General features: G+C 44.3%; 1 protein-coding gene across 3 annotated transcripts in view; it reads right to left on the reverse strand.

The window, feature by feature from the left end:
* LOC102068579 (mitogen-activated protein kinase kinase kinase 3) overlaps positions 1-18853 on the reverse strand; it is an 82927-nt gene that overhangs the window by 45671 nt on the left and 18403 nt on the right. For all 3 annotated transcript variants that reach the window (XM_074545916.1, XM_074545963.1, XM_074545867.1), the window contains exon 2: positions 13080-13159. In XM_074545916.1, coding sequence (XP_074402017.1) covers positions 13080-13083 — 4 coding nt within the window. In that variant the 5' untranslated portion in view covers positions 13084-13159. The remainder of the gene's footprint in view (positions 1-13079; positions 13160-18853) is intronic.

Consider the following 18853-nt stretch of genomic DNA (forward strand, 5'->3'; position numbering starts at 1 on the left):
CCAACAACAACAAATAAACACATCCAGAATGTCCCCAAAGTCTGGGTTTGGGGTGTTTTTCTTTTGTTGTTGTTGGTTTGTTTTGGTTTTTTTTTAAAGGACCTCTGGGACAAGCATAGTTTTCCACACAGATTTTGTATTAGGAAATACCCAACACAAAAAAAAAAAAAAAGAAGAAAAAAAAGAAAAAAAAAGGCTTTTTTTCCCCTTCCTCTTTGTTGGGGGGGAGAGAACAGGGGGAGGGATGAGCTAAAACGAACCCACAAAAACAAAGCCCCCTTACACCACCCTCCAGGAATTTTCCACCAAAGCTTTAATCTCTACAGTGCCCCTCACCCTCTTTTTTTTTTTTCTCTTTTTTTTTCCAACGAATGACAACAAAAGTTTCCTGCACTGCCTGACACAAAACACAATCTGTAGTGTCATAGGCCAGCAGGGCCAGCAGGCAGAGACAGAGTCAAACCACCCAATTTATTCCCCATCCCTCTCCCACCTCCAAACCCCCCTGGCAGCATCTTCCAGGAGAGGAATCTCTGCTCAACCCACCAGGGCCCTGGTTTATGTCACATTGTCTTCCTCCTCTATCTACACAGCAATCTTACCAAAACTTTTTTTTGTAACAGACTTCTGAATCCACCAAACTCAGGTTTAAAAATTCCTGGTGCTGCAAACCCAGTCCAAGATACAAAAAATTGCAGCAAACACAGGTTTAAAAATTCCTGGTGTTGCAAACCCAGTCACATTTCTTAGAAAGGTTGAAATTCTCTGCCAGAAGTGACTTTCTGCATTTCTCCAAACACAGCAAAGCAAGGAGAATCCACTCACTTTCAGTAACTGCTTAAATTCAGCTGGTTTCCAGAAATACCCAAACATCAACTGAATAGAATAAGTGGTGTAAAACTGAGCTCCAGCTGCCCTGAATCAGGTACTGAAGGAAAAAAAAGAAAGAGAAGCTATTTCTTGTATTTGACTGTCAAATCAGCATTTTCCTTCCTTTATCTACTAAGAAACCGATGCAAAAGAGCATTCTGAAAAGCATCTGAGGATTTTTAATTACAAAATATGAGTATTGATTGTCAAAAAACTAAAATCCGCTTCCATGACATCACTGCTGCAAAATAAGATAACTTCTTCCTATCCAAGCAGGAAAGGTTGTTTTCTGCGGCTGGAGGATGAAAAATGACTTAAGCACAAGCAGAAATACAATATTTCCTTCAACTAATGTATTTCTATGGGCTTAAGTATTTACCATCTGCTTTTAGCAGTGTGTTTTTACTCCAAGAGAGCTGCGATTTCAGGGAGGCAACGATCAAAGCCTCAATGACTGCTCAAAACAAAACCCCCCACACCAGGCTCTGAAGCAACTTCTGAGCAGCAGCAGCAGCACAATTTGCATCATCTCTTGCAAAACCCACACTTCCCCGTCCTCTCCAGGCCAGCCCTGCTCAGGGACTGATCCTTTCCAGCCTGAGCTCCTGCCCATCCTAATGACGGCTCCTGGGGTCTCCCAGCTGACTCCCAAGAAGGGTGGAGGACTTTGTTCCATGGAAAGATGCAGCCAGCTCAGCCAGTGCAGTCAAAATTCAAACAAGCACTGAAGAGAACTGGATAATTAAATCCAAATGCCACTCCCAAGCCTTTCCAGCAAAAGGGTGTCATGGGCTGCTCCTGCTCTCTTTGGCTGGGTTTGAGTCAGGAGAAGGTGAAGGATGGATGGCTCTCCCAGGGACAGAATGCCAATTGTCAGGAATTGGGAAAATCCTGTTCTCCTGATCCAGCCCTGGCAGGACCCAAATATTCTCCAGCCTTGTGAGAAGGCAGCACAGCCAACACCTCCCCAGGCTGTGCCATGGCTCCAGAACAGAACATCTGTGAGTTGCACAACACTGATGAAGTATCCTTGGAGCTCTGTGGGCTTGGGAGACTCCTGGAAACCTTTCAGGTTCCTGCTCCTGGACAAGCTCCTGGCCCAGCTCCACTCTGGCATCATTCTGCACAAATTCACTTAAGGTACTGTGGGGCTGACAGGATGAATTGTACAGCAAATCCCACTTGATCTCCAACACAACATGAAAACAGGATTATTTCTACCATGGAAGATCAGGACAGAGAAAAGCTGATTATAGAGACAGCAAAAATGAAACATAAAAATAAATTGTGTTTAGAACTGTCCCTCTGTCCCCAATGCCTCTTTTTCCATCCTCAGGTTTCAGCTGTTTCCCTTAGTAGGAAACTCATTCCTTTCTTCTCTGCTTTCCACCAACACACTTAATTTTGTGCTTTTTAAATCAGCTTCCTGTGACAAAGCCTGTTTGATCATGCTGCCAGCCCATCCAACCAAGGATCACTTCCAACCAAAAATAATAGATGTTTCAAAAGATATTAATTTCCCAGGGGTTTGGGGGTGGGGGCAAATATCCACAGCCACACAGAGGAGAGGAACACACAGGAGCAGAAAGCCAAGAGCACTCCCAAGAATCAATGACCAGTGAAGCTCCAGCAGACAGGGTTTGTATTTTCATTAAAATACACTCATCCATTTTGGCAGGATCCTTTATCAAAACCAGAATGCCTCCTGCTCTCATCAGGTTTTCAGCTCTGCAAGATGTTAGGGCTTGCAAGTCCCAGGCACTACCAGAGTGAATCTGGTACTGACAGAACCAGAGGAGACAAGCTGCACCAAGGGAAGTTTAGGTTGGATATCAGGGAAAAGTTTTTCACAGAAAGAGTGATAAAGTTCTGGAATGGCTGCCCAGGGAGGTGGTGGAGTCCCCATCCCTGGGTGTGTTTAACAAAGCCTGGATGTGGCACTGGGTGCCAGGGTTTGGTTGAGCTGTTGGGCTGGGTTGGACTCGATGATCTTGAAGGTCTCTTCCAACCCAGACATTCTGTGAATTCTGTGAATTTTGTCAATCTGGGGCATTTGTCTACTTGGCAAAATCAGCCAGGGAGTGACACCAGAAAGGCAGCAGACATCTCTCTGCCCTTCAGAAACACATTTCCAGGGCTGCTACGTGGCCTTGGCTGCAGCCTGCATGGGGGAGAGAGGAACCTGGACTTTCAGTCATAGTACAGCAAGTTCACTGCTCAAGGAGAGGAAAAAAAAGTTTTGAAAAGGGAGAAAGAGAAAGCCTGAAGGTCAACATGGACCACCCAAAACAATTCGAGAGTCAGGAGAGAAAGCAAATGAAGAAGGGACAAAGGAATAATTTAGCTGTGCTCAGATGGTCTAGACACTGCTGTTATTGTTGGCTGCACTAATAGGTCATTGCTAAGAGGCAGTTTATGGTAGTTCCATGAAGCTGCTTCCTTCAACACTGAAATAATAATAAAAAAAAAATTAAAAAAAAAGGCAGCAGCTGGATGAAGCCCACAGAAGCAAAGCAGATCCTGTAAAAAATGATGAACTCTGATTTGGGCCTCTCACATACACACCAGGCAGAACCAGGGCTGGGAAGAGTGGGGAAAAGCCCTGGGCGTTGCAGTAGGGAAGAATATTGTAAGTCATCAAGGAGCAAGGCAAAGCACACAACCCCAGGGCCCTGCAGGCACCTGGATCCAGAGAAAACCCAGCTGGGAACACTGTGAAGATCCCAGGGTGCTTCCCACAGCCGTGGTGCTGATGGTGCCTTTGCCTGGGTAAACTGCAGCAGCAGCAGCATCCACCTCTCCAGAAGGTGATGTAGCCACTGGGGATGTCCCCAGGCAGAGGGGAGAGCTCTGGGAAAGCTGAGAGGGGGATCAAGAGAGGATGGGGAGCTACAAAGTAAAAGTGCCCTTCCAATGGGCTAGACTTTGAATACACAGTGACAAAAATACTGAAATGTAATAAAACACAGTGAAAATAAATATGGAGCCACACGATGATGACTCTGACAATGCTGAAGAAGAGATACCAGGCTTTCATTTTTGCTTTTTTGAAAATACACAATTTTTGGATTGAGTGTATACAACATTTATCACTTACCAAGACTGTATACCACATTTATCACTTGGCAAAGGGACCCTGAACTGAAAGACAAGACTCACTCCCCTGGCATCACTCAGCTCCTGCAAAGGGCAGCCCCTGTCCTGCTGGAATTCCAGCTGCACTGCCACAAAGGGAGATGGGCTGGGTTTTATGTCTCATTTGATGGACAGAAATCAGAGACAGACAAAAATCTTGCTCAAGACCACACGAGTCTGCAGCCAGAGCTAAACACATTAAAGGAGCTGAAATCCAGAGAGGACTTAACTTGATCTGGCCTTCCTGGCTATATACAAAGGGCACAGCAGCTCATTTAGCAGCCTCCACATCCCAGCCTTGACCTGGAATCACACAGAACAGCCTCTTCAAAAGCCTTGGCTGGAGAGCTCATGCACTCACTCCAGTAACCCCTTCTTGTAAAAACATCTCAATTCCAGTTTGAGAACACAGCTTTGCTTTGTATTCTGCTCATTAGATCTTGATAGCCCTGTATCTTAGAGAGCCCTCTATTCCACATCTTCTCCAGGTACTCACAGATTGATTTTATCTCCTTTTAACCCTTCTTCATTTAAGTAAATGGAAATACACAGATTCTGCCACTAGAGTGATACTTCATTCATTTCTGCACCTCTTTCCAGGGTTTTGTTTAGTTTGTTGTTTGTGGGGTTTTTTTAATCAAGAGGAAATAGCAAAGAAGCACATCGTGTTCAGTGGCCAAAGCACCTTTTCATGTCTGTTTGCTGTGTGTGCAGGGGCTAACAGCAAACCTGGCCCAGGTGTTCCAGTGCAATCCCACATCTGTCAGACCAGCAGCCACCTGGGCTGCCCATTGCCCTCCCAAAATGTCAGTGTCAGACCAGGCCAGGCCTTTTCTGGCCCAGGGAACAGGACAGCAATCACCCATGTGAGAGCACACATCAAAGAGCTTGCTGGTGAAGACAAATGCTGCCTTTTCCCAAAAAGCCAAAGGGGGGAAAAGCCTGGAGACAAAAAGTTTGGAGATAAAGAAAATCCCAGCTCTGGGGTTTCTGCAGTACCTGCAAACACCATGAACAGGCAGGTGCAGCCACCAGCATGCAGGCCATGCACAAGACACCAGGGGCCAAGGTACCAAGCCAGCACAGACTTGATGATCTGAAAGGTCTTTTCTAAATGAAATTATTCTGATTCTTAATAAGGATCAATCAGTATTGATCCTTATTAATCAGTAAGTAAACACCATCACTGACTGTCCCACTCAGTAGGAAGGAGCCCAGTGAGCTGAGGTTCAGCAGCCTGACTTGGACTGTGACAAAAGCCTCCAAGCAGGCTAAGAAGTGACCCAGACACTCTGAGAGGCAGCTACAAGTGCTGTTGTGCAATTCACCCCCTTGGAAGGGCTGTCTGTGACAGATCTATGGCAAGCACAGTGCTGCCTGCACCCACCTAGCGAGATCCAGACAAACCTCCCCATAAATTCAGCCCACATGCAAAAAGCACTTTGCCACTGTCTGGAGCCGTGTCCGGAGTCTGATAAAGAGAAAAATGATCCAATTCCCCTCCTCCAGAGCAGCCAGCACACACAGCAGTGGAGCACGTTCCCTTTGCAAGGCAGCAAAGGCTCCCCAGCAGCAGCTGGATCCTGCTGTTCTCCCTCTGCAACCCCACCCAAGGGATGCCAAGGTCAGCCCAGGCCAGGGCACAGCCCAGCAGGTTGAGCAGAGCAATTCTGCAGGAGGAAGTGAGGAAATCCCTCCTGACACGCTGGATTTCTTGGCAGCAGTTTGCTCACTGATGCCTGGAGCTCAGGACACACAAACTCACATAGGAAAGCGGCGCTGTGATGTGCTGGGGGCTCCTGCAAGCACATTTCTTCTACTCAGGGAATTATGATGCTAAAGGGGGCAGAGGTAGAGGAGATTGTTGATTCTCAGCCCTTCAAATTGATGCTCAGCTCCTGCTCTCCAGAAATGACATTGGTTTGGATTTTTGAGTTCACTTCTTTGTGAAAAGAAACAAAAACCAAACCCCCATCAGAGGCTTTGGACAGCTACAGAGGTCCATCACACCAAGTGTCCAACAGAACATCTGTGGGTTTAGGGCACAGTTACACACTATCCCATGCACCCTTTCCTTGGGGGTAAAACTGACTTCCTGCCTCCTATGGAAAAATTGCACAGCTGAACTGGAGACTGTGTTTAGATCAAAAACAACCCTTCCTTTTATAACCCTGTACAAAATAATAAAGAAATCAGAGCTCAGAAATGGGCTTGGAGGGGAAGGCAAAAATCTGTTTTAAAAAAGCAGTTATTTTCCAAATGATAAAAATTAGTTCTATTTGATAAAAATATACTAAAATATTATTAAATATACTAAAATAATATTAAATAATAATACTAATATACTACAATACTACTACTATACTATTATAAAATAATACTGAAATATTAAATAGTAATAATAAATACTAATATAGTACTAAAATTATTTAGTACAAATAGTACTAAAAATTGTACTACTTGATTTAGTTATATATGTATCACATATATAACTAAATTCAAATCACCAGTAACAGAACCCAACCAGTCTCTAAAACACTCGTGCACACAAACAAGCAGACACCCCCAATGTAACTCAGACATGCTAAGGCTCCAGCCAATTAATGAGAGCATTGAGAAAACAGCAAAAGAGCCTAAACTGGCACATAAATTCATGTATTATGGCAGAACCCATTTGAGAGCCAGAGTGAGATCATGAAGAACTTCAATGCCCTCTGAATTTCCCCAGGAAAAACCAAAAGCAAAGGCAAAGCTGCTGGGACTGCACCTCAGTGCCCTTAAAACTGAGTGATCAGTGCCTCACAAACCCCAAACCCAAAGCATTTGGGATGGCAGGTTTGATCACAAGTGGAAGTTTCAGTGGTCAGGCCACAAATGGTACAAGGAATTTCTCCTGACGAGCTGTGCCATGGCAAAATGCCCGTGTTCCCTCAGCCCAGAGGCTCACCAGGGACTTCTGCAATGGAAAAGGACTCGGGATGCAGAAGGTGTTTGGTTTAGCTCAGCAGGGAGGGAAAGCAAGGTTACATCTGCGGTTCACCACAAGCCTCCGCTCCCAAAATAGCCATCCATGCACAGTAAAATTCCAGGGGAGAGGAGCCCCTGGCAGAGCTGCTGCTCACCCTGCTCAGCCCATCCCTGGGCACACTCATCACCATAAGTGCTCCTGTGAAAAATGGGTATTTTATGATTGGCTTTTGGCAAATATTACAATGAATATTATACGTGTTGTGTTAGAAAGTAAGGCTGTATTAATTCTCTTAAGTAGTGTTTTAAATATAGTTTTAGGTTATAAGATAATGTTAAGCTAGAAACTATGCTATGTAAGACACTTTTTTCCTGAAGAAAGGACTCACACTGAGATAGCAGCCAGAGGACACCTGAATCTTTCAGAGAAAGAGAATTTATTGCTCCATTGTCACAAGAAATGAACTTCTTCCCACCTTGCTCAGCCATGAGGACACCATTAGGATTCAGAGGAAGAAGCTGACACTGCCCAGACAGAATCCTGTGTTTGAATGGAATTTATGCATCATGTATGAGGTGTATGAATATACAACAGGTTATTGCTTTTAAGGGTTAATCCTCTGTTAACATGGGTCCTTTTTTGGGCTTATGCTGCCTATAAAAAGGTACCCAGACATCTGTAACTCTTTGTTTCTACTGTCTCATATTGTACTAATCCAAACTGTCCAAATTATCATAACTCTAATTATATTACTATTTTTATAACCACTTTATTCCTATTAAAATTTTAAAAACAAGTGATTGGCATTTTTCACACCCTCTACATCCCCACATGCCAGGAGGGTGGCAAAGCCCAGCTAAGAAGCCAATTTTCCCCCAGGAAAACATCCTGACAGTGTTTCTCCTTCCTTCTCTCAGCTCCCCATCTCCAGCAGCTCAGGAGCACAACCCATGGAGGTGCAGCCACCTCAGAGCCTTCACCCCTTCCTGGCTAATGGGGAAAATCTCTGGGTTGGAGTTGGGTGCCTTTTGGTGGAGGAAGATTTGCTGAAGAGGGCAGAGCTTGGGGAAGCAGCTGCTGCCACTCTCACCCAGGCAGTGATGCTGAACAGGAGCCAGGATCTTTGAGCCCAACCATAAACCCAACCCTGCTCATGACAATCCAGCCATAAACCCAACACTGCTCATGACAAATCCCTTGTTTCTCCTTTGCTTTTGTGAATTAAAGTTACTCTAGGAGAGCTGCAAGCAGGGGCTTAAAAATCTTATATCTTAAAAAGCAAAACTAACCACATTTAAGAAAATTTTTGCATGCCTGTAGCTCTGCTACTCCTCACCACTTCAAAGGTGCCAGGTTTCTCATCCCACAAAAAACTTTCACAACTTTTTTTTGCTAACTCTGCCCTTTGCTCCACAAACACTGATTTTCCTCTAATGGATTAACATAATTGAATTAAACTTGGGCCAATTATTCCAGCAGTTTCCCTTGCTAAGCTTAAAATTTGCTCCTTCTGAAGAAGGACTTACATGCCTAAAAGGCAGCCTGGATTTTTCCACCTCTGTCATTTGGTCTAATAAAAGATATTACCTCTCCCCACAACCTGTACCTCTCTCTTGAGCACACTTGAAAGGGGAAAAATGTTTACCCAGCAAAGAGATGTAACTGGCAAGTTATTTCCCCTGACTGACTCTGATACTTCTGGAGGTTATTTGAGGGATCATAAAGAACTCGTTCTCCTTCCCAGCCCAGCAACTTCCAGGCTCAAAATCTCAGTCCAGAGCTCATGAATTCCTATTCTGTTGCTGCAGCAACAGCTGCAACATCCCAGATGTGATGCAGGTCCAATCCCACATTGCCCAGAGCGCCCTAAATTTGATACCTGGGCACAATGGGTGCAGTGCCATTGTGGGAATGGATAAAATTAGAGGGTTTTAGGAAAACTGCAGAAGACAGGCCTCAGATACAGTAGAAATGTGAACAGTGCTAAAGCAGCAGTTTTGAAATATGTCAGCAGAAAAAAAAAATATTTAAACTGTAGAAAAGATAAGGGCAAACAGAACAATAAATCTATGTATTAGTGCTGGTCTGAATGGCTTTCTAAGCTGCAGAAAGTTTACCTAGCAAGATATTAAGAAGGTTAAGCTTATGAATGGAGCTCTGTGCATTTTCGTTTACAAACAGGTATTGTATTTGAAATAAGCAAGCATTGTTTTAACCAAAGGTACATGTGCTTATGGTAGTTAGATAGAACTACAGTCAATATGCTTTTGCTTTGATTGGTTGAGAAGCCTATAAAGTATATTGTAAAATTAAGTTTTCTGGCCTGCTGCCTAGATTGTGAGCTGTTAGCATCTTCCCATTATCATAATCATGTAATGAGACTGATGCTGAAAAATGAACAGCTCAAGACACTTTCCATAGCAGCCCCATCCTGTTCGTGTCTGTAAATAAATTGGCAGTGTCATGCCAGGAAAGGGAGAAGGAGACCACGGGCACCTTTGAACTCAGACACCTCTCAAAAAGAACAAAACCTGAGCCAGAAAGCCTGATGTGTCTTATTATAATATAAAGTGCTGCAATTCAACATGAATTAATCCTTCCTGGAAGCTCTCAGCAAACAAAGGGAAAGCTGAGAGCAATAAGGAAATGAAGAGTGAAAGCAGTGCCTGCTGAGGAATGAGGAAAACACAGCATGGGAGGGTGAGACACCCATGGGACAGGCTCTGCTCTGCCCCACCAGCTCCAGCAGCCCCAAAATCCCCAAGGAACTGGGCTTGATGGCCAAGGCTGCTCAAACAAGCTCCCAGCAAGCTGCTGTGCCTGCTGCCAGCCCAGCCTGCAATCACACACACTCTGTCAATACTACAAACAATATCACTCTCCCAGCTCCCACACCTCAGGTGACCTTTCTGCTGAAGCAAAAGTCACACTCTGCCCAGCAAAGCACTAAACCTTTGAGTTGTATGGATGTCCCCTGAGCAGAACAGATCAGCCTTCCTGCAGTTTTTATCATCACCATCACACATGCACACACACATTTCATAACCACAGCTGAGAACACTTAAATAATTTTTAAAACAAAAGGAAGAAAACTTGAGCAACAAACAAGCTGGTGCTTTTTGTACCAAGTTGTGCAGGTTTTTAAAACATTATTTTTGCTGTGATGTCATATTTAAACACAGCAATTTTTAATACTTATTGGGCAGGGTTTTTCCACTGCGTTGCACTGAAGATGCAGACACCTTTAAAAGTGTCATAAGCACTCATGTGACCAAATTACAAAGAGTCTTGGACCCTTGAGTGTGACAGTGTTCACAAGGGTCTCAGGTTGAGGGAAAAGATGAGGATTTGACTCCATGTTTCAGAAGGTTTGATTATTATTTTATTATATATATTACATTAAAACTATACTAATAGAATAGAAGAAAGGATTCCATCAGAAGGCTGGCTAAGAATAGAATAGGAAAGAATGATAACAAAAGCTTCTGTCTCAGACAGAGTGTCCAAGCCAGCTGACTGTGATTGGCCATTAATTAGAAACAACCAACATGGGCCAATCACAGATGCACCTGTTGCATTCCACAGCAGCAGATAATCAATGTTTACATTTTGTTCCTGAGGCCTCTCAGCTTCTCAGGAGGAAAAATCCTAAAAAAAAGATTTTCCATAAAAGTTGTCTGCAACACTTGAGGAGAGGTTGCAGCTGGAAATGAACTGTAAGAGGAATAAAAAGACTCAGTGCCAAGGATTTAGGCTGGTCCCAAGCAGGCCCATGCAGAGATGCTGCAGCACCCAGGGGTGCCAGGGCTGCACAGGGCTGGCCTAAGCACTGCACGACACAGAGACACCAGAAGTCCCCACTTCCCCTCCTGTGGGCTCCATGCAAGGTCATGCAACTTCCCTAGAACACATCTGGGAGTGAACAGTCCTGTGCTGAACCCCGAGACACTGGGCAGGCTATAAATAGGATCCTGGAAAAAGGGGAAAAAAAAAAAAAAAAAAAGGTAGATCTGGAACAGGCTGTCTGAGATCACCTCATCCAACACATCTCCTGTGAAGGGAAGGAGGAGGGAAATTTCCAGAAGGAAATCACTGATGTGACTGCAAATTCTCTGTACTTTCCTTGAAAATACTCCCTCATCCCAAAGCATGGAGTAAAGAAACACATATACGAGGAAGAGGCAGAGAAGTGAAACCCTCAAAATTTAGCCCAAATTCCTGTGCATCAGCAAAGCTATCACTGTGATTCTTTCACAGACAAACACCTCTCAGTGACACTGATGGGGACACACAGCACCTCACTCATCCCCACAGAGCAGACTCAGGATCTCAAATTAACCCCACCTGGACACATCCTGGCACATCTAACCCCACACAGGTGTGGATGATGCTGGGGAAGAGCCACAGCAACCTTGGTGAGGGACACGCACAGTCCCTTCCACCCACAACTCCAAACCTGCACAAGACTCCAAAAATCCCCAAAACCAGCCACAGTGCCTCTCTTCACCACAGAATTCCCACAATTAATGCTGCCCTGGTGTACCCATATTACATTTGCAGGCTGAAGGCACCTTGAGCAGGTTCTATCAGCCACTCTCTGTACAAGAAATCACCAAAGTTACAATCTCCTGAGAGCTTGGTTGGAGCCAGCAACTCCTTCCCTGCTGATGCTCAGGGCAAGCCTGAGCTTTCCTTGTTAAAATAACCCACATTGCCTTGACAAAGCAGTGGCTTTTGCCTTCGAAGTGAAAATGTTTCCAAAAAATTTTGGGGTTAGTCACCAGGGATTTTAAACTGAAATTTGTCATGGTTTATATTGAAGAAGCAGATCTGGACTTTCTCTTCTCTCCCCTTCCCTTTTTTTTTTTTTTTTTTAACCTAGCTTTAAATTAGTTCTCTTTCCACAAAATCTCTCTTCTAGGTAACAGAGGAAAAGCAAAAACAACACAAAGCCAGGATGGGTAAATACCACTCTTCTCCTTTCTCCATAGGGGAGAATAAACATTTAAGATGTGGCAGTGGCTCCACACTTTTCATTTTCTAAATTCAGACTGATTTTCTAAATTCACTACCAAGCTCTGAATCACGTTTGTACAAGGCTTTTTATGAGGGCAGTTAGTGACAGGACAGTGGGAGATGGCTTCAAACTGACAGAAGGAAGATTTACACTAGGTATTAGGAAGAAATTCTTTCCTGTGAAGGTGGAGAAGCACAGGGTGCCCAGAGCAGCTGTGGCTGACTCTGGATCCCTGGAAATGCCCAAGGCCAGGCTGGACAGGGTTTGGAGCACCCTGGGACAGTGGAAGGTGTTCCTGCCATGGCAGGGGGCTGCAATGAGATGATCTTTTAGGTCCCTTCCAGCCCAAACCATTTTGTGAGTCTACACATCTGCAAGAACAAACCCTAAACTTAACACATATCTCCTTTTTAATTCTTCTTCTTTAAAGCATCATTTCAGCCATCCCTGAAAAGTTTAGGGTGAATTGTGTAAATGCTGCAGATGTGCAAGTGAAGTGCTCAGCTGCAAGCAGGAACCCTCCAAGATCTCTCCTCCTTTCTTGGGTCCCCCAGGTCAGGAAGCCATTTAAGCACTTCCAAGTGGTGCCAATTCCTGACATAAAGTATTTTCTTTAGGAGAAAGTTCTTATCTGTAGAGATAAGATGGAAATCATGATGTACCTCCAGAACTATAAATAATTTCCACCTAATAAAGTTTCCCTCACCACCTCAGAGCATCTGATACACAACTGTTCCAGCAGAAGAGGGAGAAGGTGGAAGCAATCCAGGTTACCACTTAGAAAAGCAATATATTCAAGCTTTGTTTGAAACAGAAAATTCCTTGGGAGAAGATCTGCAGGGAATGAAGATGCTCTGCAGAGAAATACAAGGAGAGACTCCACCTAGAACATAACCACCAGATCACACTCGGAATAAGAAGAAAATTTGTCCAATTTTGGCGCCACTAAAATGCTAAACATAAATCAGAAAGCAATGTAACAGTCAGAGCATCTTCGCAATTTCCCCCAGTCTGTTGGCACATTTGGTAGTCCCAGCCAAAATTATCAGGCTGCAGAAAATGAATTCTCCAGGGGAATCCAGTTCTTACCCATCTTTCCATCTACATCAGGCCTCCATTCCACTGGTCCCAGACTCTGGTGCCTTATCCTCCTCTCTCAAGCATCCACCCTGTAATGAACACACACACAGGTTAATTTTGACATGACAACAGGGTCATGGACCACTTTTCACAAGGCCTGTCCCCACCATCACCTGGGAAAGGGGAGAACCTGATTTAGGAATGGAGAGCAGGGTCTGCCTTCCTCTGCACACACCAAAGGTAACACCACAAACCTGGGACGTCAATGGCTTTAAAATCTTGGGGTAAACAATTTGTGCTTCCTTAAGAGCAGAACATTTTAATTACATTATATTTTTATGTGTTTTTACATGATTAATGTAACCCTAAAGCAACACAATCTTTAACACTTCAGATTCCACAGCATCCCTGTGGGGTAACACTCACTTAGGGAACGGGCTGACAGCAGGACATGCAAAAGTAGTGCTGAATCAAAGCAGAAACCTAAATTTAGGCCTTCCAAATGGCAGCCAAGGTTCCCCAAGGCTGGACCAGCTTTCCTCTGGCTGCCTGGGTAAAAAGCTGAGCACAGGCAGCTCTCAGCAGCAGTGAGTGCCCTGTACATCCATCCCTCATGGGAGGTGTGTGCCCAGGAGCCCTCCAGAGTTTCTGCCTTTAATCTGCCCCCAAAACCAGCACAGAAGGGGCTCAGTGACCTCCCACCCTGCATTCAGCATTCAGCCAAATGCCACCCTGCATTCAGCCAAACTCCTGCACCCAGAGAGGTTTTTGGGGGTTTTTTGGCCACCAATAAACTAAAGCAGGCCTGAGTCCATAGGAGCCTGTCCTGCTCACTAATGAAAAGCCTCATTTTAGACTGAACAAAGGCAAAATCCACCTAAAGATGGGCACCTTTTAAAGGACACTGTGATAGAAAACATCATCAAATCCCACTTTAGCTGGGGCAAAATCCACCTAAAGATGGGCACCTTTTAAAGCACACTGTGATAGAAAACATCATCAAATTCCACTTTAGATGCCTGATAAGCCCTCAGATTTCCTGGTCATAAACCTGTGTGATAGCACAAGAAAAGGGAGAAACACCTCAAAAACTAGATCAGACTTTGCACAGGGAGTGAGACATTTCCTGTCCTGCGCTCACTGCAGGCTGCCCTGAAGTCAGTGAGAGATCCAGGACACTGACACGGATATTGGAGTGTTAAACATGAGGCACTGGCCACAAATGGGAGGAAAAAGCACTTTGAAATCCTCCTGGCTTGTTCAAATCAATTCAAACACAGCAACAAATCTGAGGAGGACCAGGAATGGTCCCAAGCATGGATTAAAATGATTTTCTGCAGCTCTGGTGCCTCGGTGCTGGCAAGCACAGGGATTTTTATCCAACCTATTTCGAGAGAGACGAGCAGGAAGGGAAGGTGATAAGGGAGCAGCAGAGGCAGAGACATCCAAGTGCCCTGAGAGGGTTTTTCCTTCTCCTGCAGCTTCCTCCCAGCACAGCACCATCAGCCTGAGAGCCCTGGGCCACCAGGAACTCTGCTCTGTACATTTCCAACACCAAGGAGGAGAAAAGGAAGCAACCAAACAGCTTGAATGGTTAAAAATCCTACCTAGAGAAAGAACTGCTCGGTCTGTGCAACACCGAATCGAGAGGGAGCAGAAAACCAGCAAGAAAGCAGAGTGAAAATTCCATCTGATTATAACAAGGGCAGGAAACAGCCCAAACCTTCACTTTTGCTTTCAAAGCTGCTGTGACACTTCCAGGAATTAAGCTGTGTGCATAATTTGCAGTGAGGGCCACAGGCAGACAGTCTGGATCAACTAAATTCCTGGGACAGCCCAGGCTGACTCTCCTTATCAGAGCAATAGATTTTTCTAGTGTCTTCCTAGAGACCTTCCAGACCTTTCCAAACCATATCTAGTCACAAAAACAAGCATCTACAGGAACTGTGCAAACGAGCCCTGGAAAAAACAGGGGACCTTTCCATCAGCAGAGCCCTCCCTGTGCTGTTCTCCATCACCTCTGCCCCAGCGAAGCCCTGGGACCCCCCTGCCCAGCCCTGGTAGCAAACCAGACATGCACACAGGGCAGGGAATCTCCACAGATACACAGGAGAAAGGAGGGTTTTCTGTTTTAGCAGAAAATGCTAAATGTTCTCAGTGCTGAGGACAGGCAGCCTTCAAACTGGACTGCACATGCTGGTGATTTCCGGGGCTTCCCAAAAATACATACCAGCAGCTTCCTGTTCCAGAAGGACAAATTCCTGTTTCTAGTACAAATTCTGTCCTATTATTATGTCCCTTCAAAAACAGGGAGGGGGGGGAAAAATAAGAGGGGAAAAAAAAAGGGAAAATCCTTTTCCTACAGATGCTGTTCCAAGCGGCTTCTCCCACTCAGCTCCCTGATCAGCGCTGGCATTTTGGGACACAAAACCTGGGAGCATCTGAAACTGGGCTCCCAGTGGCCACTGCACCCACAGAACTCTGTAAATCTACTCAAAATCTCCCTGGTAAGCACCTGCCAAGCAGTGAGTGCTCAGCAAGATGCTGGGGCAATGTATTCCAGGTTTGTGATGTGCATGCAAGAGACTCTGCCTGCTCCAGTCTGCTCAGGGAACTGCTGGAAGCCACTTGCTGCAGGAAAGCCCAGCACAGATGGGGAAAAACAATAATAATATTATAAAAATTGGATTGATATTATAATAATTAATATAATATTTGAATATTATAATAATTAATCAATAATTAATTTACTATTTTAATAATTGTGATATAATATCACAATCATTTATATACTAAGATAACAATAATTATCTTTAATGTAATAATATAACAATGATAATATTATAATATTGTAATATAACAATATTATCATAATTGATTTTTTATCAATTTTGATTTGTCTGAGCTGAACCTAGCAGAGTGGCTCAACTTCTTCACAGCTCCATGAGTGCAGGGTATGAGTATCTGCATGAGAGATGCATGCAAGGTTATTAATCCACTTCGAACATTAATCCCTGCCTTTCTTTTTTTCTTCCCACACTCCTGGCTGGGAAGGGATTAAGGCAGACTGAGCTCAAGGGAGACAACAGTTGAGCTATGACATGTCTATACATTCATGACTCCTGCCTTTGTGGATCTAAATTACAGAAAGCAAAGCAGGGGAGGAGAGGATGGAGAAGTGTGATTTTCTCCTGGATGTAAGGGAAGATAAAACAAAGTGACCAGGGGATTTACTGTGAGGAATGAAGTTAGGAAAGCAGGAAGAGTGCAGTGCAAACTGAGAGCTGCTATTGATACTTGGGATTTCCTCTATCACCCACCCCAAAAAGAATTTTTCTTGCCCTGCAGAGCCTCAGCATCCCCCATAAAACACAGATTTCATGCCAGCACGCCTTGCCACTGCTGCAGCACAAGCAAACAGCATCTCCCTGTGCAGTTTATCACCCCCAGGCTTCCAGGGAAAGTAGCACCAACTTATTCCTGCCTGAGCACAACTTAGCACTTTGGTTTGGAGGTGTAGGGACACATCACTGTAAGAAAAAATAAAAATAAAAATAATAATCCACAGTTGCCCCTGAAATAGGGCTCGGCTGGAAAGCTACTCAAAGTAGCATTGCTAAAATTGGGACTTTCCTTGTTTTTTCAAGCAGCAGGGAACATGTTGGGCTCAGAGAGTTTAACAAGCAAGAGTCAAGCGGAAAAAATCTCTCCTTTTTAAGAGTTGACCACATTAACTTTCAGCAAGTTTCCGGGAGTCCTGCCAGAGCACTGGAGTTTTGTATACTACGGAACTGTTAAAAATATTATTGTAAATGTTATTTTCAAAAAGCTTCAGAGGCCAGAGCTGGGGTAGTGTAAAAAACAACAGCAAAGCAAATGAGATTGTTTTAATGGTGAGAACACAAATGGATGTGTGCTGATAGCTCAGGCAGCCTGCAGGCTTGGCAAAGAGGGATTCAAAGGCAAAGGAGAGTTGGAATATTACAGGTTAGCTGGAATATTTCAGGTTTTCTCTGATCATCCCAACCTCATCCTTATAGTTTTCTCTAAACACTACAGAACATTCAACCTCCTGCACTTAGAACTGCCCTGGAACTTGGATCCATATTCTGGGATACACAAAACAACAGCTAGATTTTGGTGCCATTTCAGACACACAAGACCCTGCCCTGAAGGCATTTTCCACCCAGGTTATCCAAAGGATACACCACACAAGGGAAGTAAAAAAATAGCAATTTAAGACTGTGCATCCTTGTAGATGTAGCACTTGAGGATCTGACTCCATGTTTCAGAAGGTTGATTTATTATTTTATGATAATATATGGTATTAAAACTATACTAAAAGAATATAACAAAGGATTTCATCAGAAGGCCAGCTAAGAATAGAAAGAGAAAGAATGAATAACAAAGGCTTGTGGAACCAACAGTGTCCAAGCCAGCTGACTGTGATTGGCCATTAATTAGAAACAACTACATGAGACCAATCCCAGATGCACCTGTTGCATTCCACAGCAGCAGATAATCAATGTTTACATTTTGTTCCTGAGGCCTCTCAGCTTCTCTGGAGGAAAAATCCTAAGGGGAAAGGATTTTTCATAAAAACAAGGCTTCTTCTCCCCCAGTTTGGGCCATGACACCCCAAAACTGCTCAAGAATTTTTCTCACAGCCCCTGCTGCTGGGAGAAGAGATCTGTGTTCAAAATCCATGGTGCTCAGTGGAGGATTCCTTCAGCCAGTGACCCAGCCAGGGCAGCTGCACTTGACAGAAAAATCTCCTGAGCCATCCTGTTCCTTCCAGCACGATGTGTACTGACAATGAGAGGTTTGGAACCTGCCTGAGTCCTGCTGTTACCATCCATGACAGCCCTTTGAAGAAGCCACTGAGATCTTAAAACAAATCCTCTTCTCAGAAATTACTTTTTATAAGCAAAATGTTCCAGACAGCACACTCCATGCAGTACGTTATCACAGAGAGGTTTGGGTTGGAAAGGATCTGAAAGATCTCCTGGTTCCAACCCCTGCCATGGGCAGGGACACTTTCCACTATTCCAAGTTGCTCCAAGCCCTGTCCAATCTGGCCTTGGACACTTCCAGGGATTCCAGGATTCTCTGGGTAACCTGTGCCAGGGCCTCTCCATCCTCACAGGAAACAATTTCTTCCCAATACCAAATCTAAATCCCTCCTCCTCCAGTTTAAGACCATTCTCCCTTGTCCTATCACTCCATGCCCATGTAAGAAGTCCCTCTTCAGCTCTCTTGTAGCCCCTTTGAGTACTGGTATTTTTCTCAGTCCCTTTTCCTCCTTTGCAGTAATATTCCTTTTGCAGTAATCAGCAATGTATACTGGCAAATTAAATAACTTTGATTTTCCATACAGATCTCAAACCTCTGGAACAATAAAACAAAGAAGCAAATCAAAAGGATTAGAAAGTACTCTTCTAAAAGTAAAGGTCACACACCACAGCCCCATCAGCTCAGAGTTAATCTATTTTACATGTAACACACAGCTCAAGCAAAGCAAGTGTCCAGAGAACACACGTGTCCCCACCTGCTTGGGTTTTAATTTTTATCAGGGTCTGCACAGCACAGAATTGTGTCTATTGAACTCATATTTTTACAGAGAAAATCGTGGAGATGAACCAATTTGCAGACACCCTGATCACACCCCAAAGCCCACCTCAGCCCCTCTGTGCCTAAATCCAAGTTTTCAAATTGGGCACTGAAGGGACCCAGTCTAAAGGATCCTCAGCTCCCCAGATGAGGCTGAACCAGGATTATTCACA

Source organism: Zonotrichia albicollis, chromosome 1 (genome assembly GCF_047830755.1).
Source record: "Zonotrichia albicollis isolate bZonAlb1 chromosome 1, bZonAlb1.hap1, whole genome shotgun sequence".
Taxonomy (NCBI): domain Eukaryota; kingdom Metazoa; phylum Chordata; class Aves; order Passeriformes; family Passerellidae; genus Zonotrichia; species Zonotrichia albicollis.